This window comes from Macrobrachium nipponense, chromosome 6 (assembly GCF_015104395.2).
Source record: "Macrobrachium nipponense isolate FS-2020 chromosome 6, ASM1510439v2, whole genome shotgun sequence".
Classification (NCBI taxonomy): Eukaryota; Metazoa; Arthropoda; class Malacostraca; order Decapoda; family Palaemonidae; genus Macrobrachium; species Macrobrachium nipponense.
In genome coordinates, this window is record NC_061108.1 from 46,009,022 (window position 1) to 46,022,699 (window position 13,678).

General features: G+C 41.5%; 1 protein-coding gene across 4 annotated transcripts in view; it reads left to right on the plus strand.

The window, feature by feature from the left end:
* Window positions 1–13,678, plus strand: part of LOC135216718 (dual specificity mitogen-activated protein kinase kinase 6-like) — a 92,277-nt gene that overhangs the window by 52,897 nt on the left and 25,702 nt on the right. For all 4 annotated transcript variants that reach the window (XM_064252175.1, XM_064252174.1, XM_064252177.1 and 1 more), the window contains exon 5: window positions 6,218–6,454. In XM_064252175.1, coding sequence (XP_064108245.1) covers window positions 6,218–6,454 — 237 coding nt within the window. The remainder of the gene's footprint in view (window positions 1–6,217; window positions 6,455–13,678) is intronic.

Here is a 13,678-nt window from a genome sequence, read left to right on the forward strand (position 1 = left end):
ATACAGATGGCTCTAGATATGATATCTGAGGCAAAAGCAAGTGTCTCTGTTATTTTCAGTGACTCACGTAGCGCTATAGATGCAGTAAGACAGTATAAACCAGGAAACCAAATAGTACAGGAAATTCAAATAAAAATTCATCAACTCCTCCAATCAGGAATATCAATGGAAATATGTTGGATCCCAGCACACGTGGGAATAAAAGGAAATGAATATGCAGACTCTGCTGCCAAATTAGCCTGCACTATCCCTCCAACAATTTCATATGCCCCAGTGTCAGACTGGTAAAATCAGTTAAAACATTAATTTACCAGGATTGGAAAGAAGAATGGGCCTCGGTGCCAACAACAAATAAACTTAAAAATATAAAAACTGAAGTCTATGCATGGAGAACATCCTCCTAGGAGGAAAGAGCAAAAGAGGTGATCCTAGCAAGGCTACGTATAGGACACACAAGATTCTCACATGGTCACTTGATGTCAACACCACATGCTGACCCAGTGAAATGTAACAGATGTCAAACACCCATGACAGTACAGCATTTGCTTGTTGAGTGCCCAAATTGGACCCAGGAAAGATCTATTTATCTGCGGAGTTCGGAAATGAAAAATATTCTTGCGGAAAGCAGGGATTTTTCAATTAATAAAATCATAAATTTTTTAAATAAGACGGGTTTCTCAAATAAAGTCTAATTTTTTTTTTGTTTTTTTTTTTTTTTTTTTTTTTTTTTTTTCTCCTCCTCAGGATTGATCCCTGAGAACCAGCCCGAGAAGAGTCTACTTGAGACTCAGAGGTCTGGAAAAACTAACCCCTATTAATAATAATAATCCATTCTCAGCAGGGTGCTGATAACCGAAAACCACCATTAACTGAAAATTGGCAATTTATGGTGCTTATGGCACCATGTTTAGGTTAATGGTGCCGATAACCAGTTAGATATGTTATGGTCCCATAAATTGCATTTTATGGCGTAAGACTAGAGCCATGAAACTGGATCACCATTAAGCAAGACCGCCAATAACAGGGGACTGCCTATACTATATTGGACATTTCCAGTTTCAACAAGTTCTATAATTTTACTGCCTTTTTGATGGTGGCCATTTGGAAGGGATAATGAACGATTTGCATTGACTTGTAGGATATGTTCTTCCCCGCCCCTAAACCTTGAATGTTTTTGTAGCCTAATCTTTCTTATATGCAATAATCATGCAATCTACCCACCTGTTCATGTTCCTCGGTCCCAGTATAATCCAGCTTAAGACGTTGAACTCAACACGACAAGACTTACAACCCACAAATTCCTACGAGACAGAGAGCTCTCCTACCAGACCAAACACCGAATCTGTGTCTCCTGTTCTACCTGCTTTGTTTTGTTTACATTTCCACCCCATGACGCCACCGTCTTGTCTTCTATGACATCACAACACAACTCAAATACATAGAGACATTTTCTAAAATCAAACATGTTTCCCATACATTGAACAACGCCCATATTTCACCAATACAGAAAATAAAAATAGAATAACACTTAACTCGAAACTGATATATAATCACACTTATCTCTTTCTCTCTCCCCTTCAACCTCTTCCTAACCTTTAATCTCCTTTATTCTCCAACTCTTTACCCTCTAAATAATTTTTTATATTTTCCCCTTAAACTCCTTTAGTTAATACATCAGTTATTTTATCTTTTTCTTTTATCCATCTCGCCTTCTTTATTTCCCTAGATTATATTGTTTCTCCTTGGTACTTGATTTTATTGCAATCATTAGTGTTTTACTATTAGTATTAACCAATGCTTCTAATTTTTCTCCCTCCTACTGCCTCTTCCCACAAATGTTTGAAATATATCAATCCTTCTATGGCTTCCCCCACACTCAGAGCTTCTGCTTAAATGGTGAATTTTGCCACTCTCCAGGATTTTCTGGACTTCCACCATATGGGACTTTTCCTCTTACCATCTGTCAAGGATATAACATAGCCCAGTTGAGTATGGCCATCTTCTATATTCCCAAATGAAGCATCTGCATAGGCTTCCCAATAAATCTTGTCTTCTTCCAACTCCCTTATTATAACTTCTCCCATTATGTTCTTAAATTTTCTCACAATTTTAAAAAGCTTTTTCATATCTTGAGTTGTTTCTTCTTTAAGAGCTGTACGTAATTCGCTAACATCTTATGATATTTCTGGCATGTTATGTAGCAATAGCCAATTCAACTGTCCTACCACTGATCTATACTCTGTTAACTCTACGGGATATACCCTGAAAATTTGACTACCACCACCGGAATTCTTATTTATAAAATTCGATCGACTTTGACTATTACCTATTTGAGACATGCCAACCTTTGGTGCGTTGCTCACCAGTTTAAGCAACAATGAGACAACAATAATTAGAAAAATAGAGAAGAACCTTTATAAAATTAATGCATCTGAGGCAGCAATTACTTTTAATAAAACATGTTTAAAAGAGGGCTTACTTCCAGCATACAATAATAATAATAATAATTTGTGCATGCCCAGTGCTCCCTATATCTTGAGTTGTTTCTTCTTTAAAGGCTGTACGTAATTCGCTAACATCTTATGATATTTCTGGCATGTTATGTAGCAATAGCCAATTCAACTGTCCTACCACTGATCTATACTCTGTTAACTCTACGGGATATACCCTGAAAATTTGACTACCACCACCGGAATTCTTATTTATAAAATTCGATCGACTTTGACTATTACCTATTTGAGACATGCCAACCTTTGGTGCGTTGCTCACCAGTTTAAGCAACAATGAGACAACAATAATTAGAAAAATAGAGAAGAACCTTTATAAAATTAATGCATCTGAGGCAGCAATTACTTTTAATAAAACATGTTTAAAAGAGGGCTTACTTCCAGCATACAATAATAATAATAATAATTTGTGCATGCCCAGTGCTCCCTATATTCAGCTGTGCCCCCAAGGTGCCCCCCAATTAATAGATTCCTAGTTACACCCATAGTATTCACTAGAGTTTGTGCATGCCCAGTGCCCCCCTATATTCAGCTGTGCCCCCCCAATTAATAGACTCCTAGTTATGCCTATAGTATTCACTGGAGTTTTTACCCTAGTTCCAAGATGGCTACTCTTGGAAAAAGTGGGATTTCTCTTGTATTGAAGACAGCTGACTCATTCTAGTAAACATTTTGACGGTGATATCCTGTCAAGCTTTGTGTTGTAGGATTTCCTGGTGACCAATCCTGGCACTTGAGTAGGTAAGATCAGGCATAAGCCTCCCCACAACACTTGCTGTGCAGCCAGTAAGAAGGTATGACAAGTCCTATTGGGCAAACTGTCTTAAATATACTGAAATCATAATATATCACAAAACTACATACTTTACAGTATTCACAAAGGCATAAATTTCAAATCACAGCAGATGACACAAGTTGAAAGCATGGGTAATCAACATACAAAGGTGGGAAAAAATCATGCCATTATGTATGATGTGGATGCAGTAAAGGGTTAACATAAGTGATAACGGGTAGTAAAACAAAAGTATTAGAATATCTCTGTAGTATTCATATAATTACAAAAGATATAAGCAAAATGTATACAGCCAGAAAAAGTATTAAGTAGTTTAAATACATTAAAAAATATATATTTCTATGTAAAATACACCACATTTTTAATGATGAAATGACATCTGCTCATTATACCATGGTGAAGAAAAACAAGGTCAGTCACACAGCAGTAAAGAAACATGATGGCTTACTCTTGAAGGCTAAAACTAGAAAATTAACCTGAATATAAAATCATATCAAACTGAGTGGTAATTAGTTAGTGACTTATATTTGGATCAACGTTTACAAAGACGACCATAATATCCAGTGAATTTTAGAAAAGAAAAAAACAGGAATGACAAAATTCCACTACAGGTATTGAAGTTCTAAAAAATTATCAACCTGTGGTTTTTAAGTGAAAAAATACTTAGTAGGGGAACTGATACCAGCTAAATTACACAAATTAAGTGAATGATTATGGAGAAAGGGTGAATAAATTCATATTGATGTGAGTGAAAGTATGATGTACTTTGCTGAGCTGTGAACTGTGCTGCAGACTACAAAAAAAGTGTATTGGGGGTTGCCTTGAACTTCATATGTAGCACATGTAGGGCTACTTCCATTCTTCCATCTTCAAGATAAGTATGTGTTGAATAAGAGAGGTAGATTTGTTGTGAAAGAATTGCAGTTTATTTTGATCTCCAACAAGGAGAAAAGCTTGAAAACCCCAGGTGGAGTTTCTCTCTCTCCTAAGTAATAAAGATTAGGAAATTTTATGTATATATAAAACACATTTTTAGGAATTTATATTTGTTATAGATAAGTGAGCTTGATTTCTTCATGGAGAGCTTTCCTCCAACCCCACTGCAGTTGTCTCAAGTATTTGGTCTATAAACAAAGTCAAGGGATGGAAGTGCTTGATAGTTGAGATTGGATATTTACCATAGTTGGGTGAATATTATTAATACATATTGTTATACAATGAGAAGACTGTCATCTAAACTCATATAGCTTGTAGGAATAAATTATGCCCGAACTTTTCATTGGAACCCAACTAATGATCATACATGAGTATTTCACAGACACGCAAATGCAAAATTTTCGAATCCTGAAGAAACCTTGCAAAACTGATTGTTTAATTTATGTAATTTATGAGTTTTCAAGCTTTTATGTCTGAATTAAATACTATTAAATAATTAAAATAATAATTTTCTCTCTCTTACCGAGTGAGAATTTTTATAGTAAATGTATGTATTATTTTTATTAATGTTTTCAAATAATAATAATTGTAATTGCAAAATTTGTATGTGATAGTATTTTAAAGAAATTAACTTTACATTTCACTTAAGTAAGAACAATTCATCTCTTATCTCTCTCTCTCTCTACTGAGATGAGAGTTTTTTATGGCATATAGATATGTTTATTAATATTTTCAAATAATACTAATAATAATATAACTGTAATTACAAAATGATGTGTATAAAAAATTCTTTCCCTCATCTTTCTTTTAAACACCACCAGAAGTCCAGAGCTGTCAAATATGTCTAGTAATTTGACAGGAAGAGGAGTGTTGCCTTTAGCAATCTATTATGTTTTTTTACATGATTCTCTCTCTCTCTCTCTCTCTCTCTCTCTCTCTCTCTCTCTCTCTCTCTCTCTCTCTCTCTCTCTCTCTCTCTCTGTATGTATGTATGTATGTATGTATGTATGTATATGTTGTATGTATGTATGTATGTATGTATGTATGTAGGTATTGTTGTATGTATGTAGGTAGTATGTATGTAATGATGTTTTATGTATGTATGGATGTATGTATGTATGTATGTATGTGTAATCTTCACACACCTATACTTTTTAACCAACCATTTATTTTTGTTTAATGTTAATGTATTAAGCTAACTTTTAAATAAAATTACAGTAACTTCAATTTCATTTAAAAGTTAGCTTAATCTTTATATAAAGGCAATTCTTTTCTCTGTGTCTCTCAATTGTAGTTTGTGGCAGATCATTTTTAATTGATCTATTTTTACCTTTACTGTCTAGAAATGTATATGCACTGTTCTAAAACATAGACACATAACTAGAAGTTGTATTAGTCCAAATAAAAAGTACTTTTTTTTTCATGAAAAAGAATTTCAGAACAAAGAGGAAGAGACAGAATAAAGAATTTCTTAAAAGTGGTTGAGAAGACTTTTAAAAATAGATTGGTTGGTTGGAAGGGGGAAAGAAGAGAGAAATATGTTGTACATAAGTAATCTTCAAACACTTATATTTTTTCCAATCATTTATTTCTTATTTAAGGGTTAATGTATTAAGCTAACTTTTAAATGAAATTACAGTAACTTCAGTTTTATTTAAAAGGTAGCGTAATACTTAGGGAGCATGATTAGGGTCATATTTAGTGTTCAAACTCTAGAAGTAAGCATTTAGTAACATTTGTAGAGACCATGCCAAACTTGCGCGAAAATTCCCTTAGTCTGGAACCTAACCTTGCATAAATTTGGCATATTATTGTGTCTATGGAAATTTAAGGGCTGTTTGTGGCAAACTCAACTGCTTTAGTAGTTTAAGCAGTTATTCAGCAATGTTTGTATGCCCGTTACTGTACATTGTCTTTAGTGAAATTGAGATTGTGGTTATTGAATTTGCAAATTATCTTTAAATTTTTTTTTTTTCAACAGCGAATTACAAGTACAGTTGACAGCCGTGAGCAACAATACCTCCTTATGGATTTAGATGTTTCTATGCGATCTGGAGCATGTCCTTATACAGTTCATTTCTATGGAGCATTGTTCCGTGATGGTGATGTTTGGATCTGTATGGAGGTCATGGAGACTTCTCTTGATAAGTTTTACCCTCTTGTGTTTAAACAAGAAAAGACTATACCAGAAGAATTTCTTGGCAAGATAGCTTTTTCTGTAAGTACACTTTCATTGATTTTACCTTTTGTTCATGAAACTTACCTGGCAGATATATATATAGCTGTATTTTTCCGAATCCGACAGAAATTTAAACACTTACGACACACGCAGTGGGAGTCAGGTGGTTAGTACCCATTCCCGCCGCTGGGAGGCGGGTATCAGGAATCATTCCCATTCTCTATTCATAATTTTTCTGTCGCCGGTGCTGAAAACACCTGTTTGCAGCACCTCCGTCCAGATTTTGGAAACTTACTAGCTGTATCCCTTTTGGTTTTTCTTTGGTATCTGAATTGGATCGGTGGCTTGGCACACGTTGACTTTGGTTTGATTTGAATTTGGTATTGATTTTTCTTTGATCAAGATGTCAGGGTCTAGTTCTGCTAGCGCTAGATTTTGTTCTATGTCCGAATGTAGAGGTAGGCTACTGAAAGCTTCAGTAGACCCACATTCTGTTTGTAAAGTTTGCAGGGGGAATGAATGTACGTTTGAAAGTCGTTGTAAGGAGTGTGAAAGATTAACAGAGTCGGAATGGAAGGCGTATGAAACCTATCTTAAGAAACTTGAGCGAGATAGGTTAAGGAGGTCTTCCTCCAGGAGTGTTTCAGGTAGGCAAGATTTTAATGATTCTCCTGCTAACCCTCCTTCTGTAGATTATGCTCCTACCCCTGTAGTGTTGCCTCTGGCCCCTGAAACAGTGTCGGTAGAAGGTAATACTTTATCGCTAATTCTTGAATCGATTCGTAACTTAGAATCAAAAGTGTTAGCTCTGGAGAGCAAAAGTGAAGAGAAGTGCAGTGAAAGTGCCCCTTGTGTAGTGGAGGGTGCGTCAGATCGGCCTCATTCCGCCTCTAGACCTAGACCTCTGCTTGACTCCCAGATTACGGGGGGAGAGCATGTCGAAAGTCGAAGGAGGGTTACGAGGAACCCCCACCAATCTGGCGTGCCTTCGGCAGCTTCTGACGAACCTACCCAGACTGTCAAGGAGCGTGCGCGTGCACGTCTTCTCAAGGAGTGCTTTTCTTCTTCTGAAGCTTCCTCCCCGCACAAGGGGTGGAGCTCTCATACCGCTTCACGTCCGCTGAAAAGGACGGCTCGCGTTCGGGACGCTTCACGTCCAAGTTGTTCTCCGGAACTTTGCTCGTCGCCTGATAGTGCGTTTGCTGCTTTTCCTCCGCAGAAGAAGCGTAAGGATTATTCGGAGGCGGAGTCTTTCCTAGATGTTTCTTTCGAGCGCCGCAGTCGCTCTAAGGTGCGTGAAGTGGCGGTTCCTGGGAGTAGGAAGAAGGCGTCCCCTCGCCACTCGCCTGCTCACAGGATCACCCCCTCCCCAGAAAAGGAGGCTTCACCTACAAGCAAGATTCTCCAGTCTCTTCAGCAGCAACTTCGAGATGTTTTTTCTTCGAGAGAGACTGTTCCACGTCGCCGTAAGAAGGATGACAATCTTCCTGTGAAGAGGTCGAGGCGTTCTCCCTCTCCCTCTCCTCGCTCGTCTCTCTCTGCGTTTGAGTCTCCCTCTAGAGTTCGTTCTGCTCCCCAGCAACTTTCTAGAGGAGGCGAGAAATTCGTTTCTCGCTCTCGTGAAGCGGTTGTTTCCGCTGCTACGAAACTTGTTGATAAGAAGCGCGTTTCTTTAGATGCCGAGCGCGCTTCTGTGAAAGTCAAGCGCGCTTTAGTGGACGCCGAGCGTGATTCGGTGCAAGGTAAGCGAGCGCCAGTGGACGCTCAGCGCGTTTTAGTGGACGCTCGGCGCGCACCAGTGGACGCTCAGCGCGCGCCAGTGGACGCCAGGTGTACACCTGTTGCGGTCGAGCGCGCTTCAGTCGGCGCCAGTAGATTGGCTTCGGACGCCAAGCGCGCGCCTACGGACGTCAGTTTTCCACCTCCGCAAGCGCAAGCGCAAGCGGGAACTCTTCCTGTTCGCCGCTCTTTCTCTTTTGAGAAAGCTCGTGACTTCTTTACTTCCTCCGACTTCTCCAGTGTCTGAAGAGGAAATTAGTGACGCTTTCGTCGAACTGGACGAAGAACAGCAGTTGGCTCCAGTTTCGACGGACTACAAGGTTTTGACTCGTTTGCTACAGTCAGTCTTTGCAGACACTTTCCAACCTGAAGCTCCACGTACTCCTCCCTCTCAGTTTTCGTCATCCAAAGCTACTAAGATCTCAGGCTTTGTGAAAATGAAGAAGTCGCTTTCTACGAAGCAAGCTTTTCGAAAGGTCCATGATTGGATGGAAAAGAGGAAAGCTTCAGGCAAGACTTCTTTCGCTTTACCACCTTCAAGACTTTGTGGCAAAGCTGGTATGTGGTATGAGACGGGAGAAAACGTCGGAGTTAAGCTTCCAGCCTCAGCTCAAGGAGACTTTGGTAGTATTGTGGATGCCGCCAGAAGATCTTTTCTGTCTTCCTCTAAGGTCTCTTGGACGCATAGTGAGTTAGACTTTACCCTTAAAGGCCTCTTCAGGACACTAGAGGTCTTTAATTTTCTTGACTGGTGCCTAGGAGTATTGGATGCCAGGTCCAGGAGTTCTGATTCCATCAGTCTGGGGGAGCTGTCCAGTGTATTGTCTTGCATGGACAAGGCCGTCAGGGATGGTTCTGAGGAATTGGCTGCTCATTTCAGCACGGGACTGCTTAAGAAGAGAGACTTTTTTGCAATTTTACTGCAAAGTCGGTCTCACCAGCGCAAAAAGCGGATCTTCTTTTCGCTCCTTTCTCAGAACATCTCTTCCCCCAGTCTATGGTAAAGGACATAGCTGCCAGTCTCCAGGAGAAAACAACCCAAGACCTTCTGGCACAGTCTTCTAGGAAGCCTACTACTTCTTCGTCTTCTGGGTCCTCTGCTTTGAAGAAATCGAAGCCCTTTCGATCTGCTTCTTCCTCGAAGCCAGCCCCTCGAGGAAGAGGCTCTTTCAGAGGCAAGACTCCCGCTCCTTCCAAGAGCAAGAAGTGAGAGGGAAGTCCTTCAGCCACCGGTAGGAGCCAGGCTTCTACATTTCGCGAAAGCTTGGGAAGAGAGAGGTGCCGACGCTTGGTCTCTGGACATCGTCAAGAAGGGGTACAGAATTCCTTTCCTGATGTTACCCCCCGCTGTCTTCGACACCAAAGGATTTGTCTCCTTCGTATCAGGGAGAAAAGCAGAAAGTGCTTCACGATCTACTAGATCAAATGATCGAGAAGCAGGCGGTGGAACAGGTCTTCGACCGGAGTTCTCCGGGGTTTTACAACCGTCTGTTCCTAGTGCCGAAGCAGTCAGGGGGGTGGCGCCCCGTTCTGGATGTCAGCAGTCTAAATCGCTTCGTTACCAAGCAGAAGTTCAAGATGGAGACACCTCAATCCGTGCTTGCAGCCTTAAGACCGGGGGATTGGATGGTCTCTTTAGACCTTCAGGACGCATACTTTCACGTCCCCATCCATCCCCGATCAAGGAAATACCTGCGGTTTGTCCTGAAAGGGAAGATTTTCCAATTCAGGGCACTCTGCTTCGGTCTCAGCACGGCGCCGATGGTGTTCACCGTTCTTATGAAGAACGTTGCGAGGTGGCTCCATCTTGCGGAAATAAGGATCTCTCTCTACCTAGACGACTGGCTTATTCGAGCCTCATCGCAAGACCGGTGTCTGAAGGACCTTCACACGACTCTGTCGTTAGCGAGGTCCCTGGGACTTCTGGTGAATCTCGAAAAGTCGCATCTACTCCTTCTCAATCCTTAGTCTATCTGGGGATTCAGATGGACTCAGTGGCTTTCGGGCTTTTCCGTCCCAGGGGCGACAACTTCAATGCCTTGACAAAGTGTCGGCCTTTCTAGGGAAGGAAACATGCTCGGTGAGGGAATGGATGAGTCTGCTGGGGACCATTTCCTCACTGGAGAAGTTTGTTTCTCTGGGAAGGTTGCACCTCCGACCACTTCAGTTCTTCCTCTCAAGCAATTGGTCACGCAAACAGGATCTAGAAGAGGTCTTGTTTTTGATGGAAGAAGTGAAAAAGCACCTCAAATGGTGGTTGGATACAAAGAAGCTTGCGGAAGGACTTTCGCTCAAGCTTCGGAACCCCAACCCCGACCTAGTGTTGTTCTCCGACACGTCCTCCACGGGTTTGGGGAGCAACACTGGGAGGGAGAGAAGTGTCAGGCACCTGGAGAGGGGAACAGGTATCCTGGCACATCAATCTAAAAGAACTTTCAGCGGTTTACCTTGCTCTAAGGTTCTTCCAAGAGGAAGTCTCCAACAAAGTGGTTCAGATAAACTCGGACAACACCACAGCCTTGGCATACCTCAGGAAACAGGGGGGAACTCACTCTCCTTCTCTGTTCGCCATCGCGAAAAATATCCTGATTTGGGCGAAGTCGCAAAACGTCACGATTCTGACAAGATTTGTGTCAGGCGTGGAAAATGTGCGAGCGGACCTTCTCAGTCGGCAAGGACAGCTTCTGCCGACGGAATGGACCCTTCATCAGGAAGTATGCCAGGCGCTATGGAAGCTGTGGGGACGTCCTCATGTGGACGTTTTCGCAACTTCCCGAACGAAGAGACTTCCGCTGTATGCTCCCCAGTTCTGGACCCGGGAGCAGTGGCAGTAGACGCCCTACTGTGGAATTGGTCGGGACTAGACATTTACGCTTTTCCCCCATTCAAAATCCTCGGGAAAGTAATGAGGAAGTTCGCTGCATCAGAAAGAGCGAGAATGACCCTCATCGCCCCCTTCTGGCCAGCGGGTCGACTGTTCACGGAGGTGATGTCCTTCCTAGTAGACTTTCCAAGGACTCTGCCCTAAGGAAAGATCTACTCAGACAGCCCCACTTCGAGTGGTACCACGAAAACCTCCCCGCTCTGAGTCTGACTGCGTTCAGACTATCAAGAAGTTGGCCAGAGCGAGGGGTTTTTTCAAGACCTGTGGCAACGGCGATTGCCACCGCAAGGAGGCCCTCCTCAATCGCAGTTTACCAATCAAAGTGGGCTGTCTTGAGAAGTTGGTGCAGAAGGAAGGGCATTTCCTCCACCTCAACCTCTGTGAGCCAGATAGCAGATTTCCTTCTTCACCTTAGGAAAGAAGCGAAACTAGCCGTTCCCACGATTAAAGGCTACAGAAGCGTGCTTTCTGTGGTCTTCAGGCATAGAGGACTCGACTTAGCGAATGATAGAGACATTCATGATCTCATTAGATCATTTGAGACTGTGAAAGTTCTCCAACCGAAAGTACCATCGTGGAACTTAGACGTGGTACTGAAGTTTCTCATGTCGAGTCAATTTGAGCCGCTCCATTTAGCCTCGCTTAGGAATCTTACTAAGAAGACCATTTTCCTAACCGCTCTGGCGACGGCGAAGAGGGTTAGCGAAATTCAAGTCATAAGCAAGCATATTGGGTTCAAGGATCATAGTGCAGTTTGTTCCTTAAGTCCTACATTCTTAGCAAAGAACAAGAACCCTTCCAACCCTTGGCCGAGGACGTTCGAGATCAAAGGGTTGTCGGAGCTAGTGGGACCTGAAGCTGAGAGAGTCCTGTGTCCTGTCAGGGCTCTCAAGTTTTATTTGCAGAGAACCAGAGCATGCAGAGGTTCTTCGGAGAACTTGTGGTGCTCTGTGAAAAAACCAGATCTTCCGATGTCGAAGAATGCACTGGCGTTCTTCTTAAGAAGTACGGTTAAGGAAGCCCATGAAAAGTGTAGTGAAAGTGACATGGAGCTTCTGAAAGTGAAAGCCCACGAGTTGAGGGCTATTGCTACTTCGGTGGCTTTTCACAAAAATATGGCAATCAAAGATATTTTGGGCGCCACTTATTGGCGAAGCAATTCGGTGTTCGCTTCACACTACCTGCGGGAGGTGAAAGCAACATACGAAAATTGTTACTCGCTCGGACCATACGTCGCTGCAGAAACTGTTTTGGGGGCAGGAGGTAGCGCTCATCCTATCCTTTAATGGTTTAGGGGAGTTTTTAACTTGTGTTATGGTTGTGGGGTTGACCGCCTGTGGCGGATCTCCCTTCCATTAGCTTAGTCTATGTGGGATACTTTTGGGTAGGCTACGCCAGGTGTTGTTTTACTTCGTTGCCCTCATTTGTATGGTCAATGGTCTAGTCACGTCGTGGTCTCGCCCCTGTGACAGATCATCTGGAGTGCACCAGCTTTATAGGTCTCTACCTTGCTGGCAACTCTAGTAGCACAAGCAGACTTATGCGGCAGTAACCACGAAGTCAGCTATGCTAACAGGTAAGGAATCAGGATATCAATTATCTGCATATATGTTTCCTAAAATCTTCTATTCTGTCTACTCCCACCACCAAAGGTGGGATTCAGCTATATATATATCTGACAGGTAAGTTTCATGAACAAAATGATATTGTAATGATACAATTAAGTTTGTTCATACTTACCTGGCAGATATATATAATCAAGTACCCACCCACCTCCCCTCAGGAGACAGTGGAAATAAAAATTATGAATAGAAAATGGGAATGATTCCTGATACCCGCCTCCCAGCGGCGGGAATGGGTACTAACCACCTGACTCCCACTGCGTGTGTCGTAAGTGTTTAAATTTCTGTCGGATTCGGAAAAATACAGCTATATATATATCTGCCAGGTAAGTATGAACAAACTTAATTGTATCATTACAATATCATATTCAGTGTAGTATATTTGAATATATTGGAGTTGTGATTGCTTATTCAAAATGGACTATTGGGTAGATGTCTGCCAGAAAATCTTTTGTATTTGTGATGTGTTCATATGGATTATGGATTACAAACTGTTTATCCTTAGCTAACACTTTGATCAAAGTCAAGGCAGTAAGATTTTGGTTAGTGGTTCGTAAAAGCAAGTCAGTAATGTAAGCAGCTCCTGTCAGGGAAACATGCTGTCTTGTTTTCCATATACTATACTAGTTTTGAATTAGATTTAGGCTTTTTTAAATTTTGAATGTTAAATGTGCAGAATGTGTTATATTACCTTTCCAATTGAGACATATTTCTTTAAATATTTTCCTGTATGAGAAGCAGGTATAATGCTTTTTCTTGATTTTCCTTCTCTACATTAAATCTTACAATATGGACTTCTCTAAACTGAATGGGTAAGACAGCCAGAGTAGGCATTATTTAGCAATGCATGGTGAGACAAGTTTATGAATTGCAGGGTGGGAAAGAGAAGAGATGGGTATGAGGAGGTACACGCAGGTCATGGGTTCGAAATTAGAAGTGAACATGGGGATTATATGTTGGAGATGGCTCAGGGTGTTG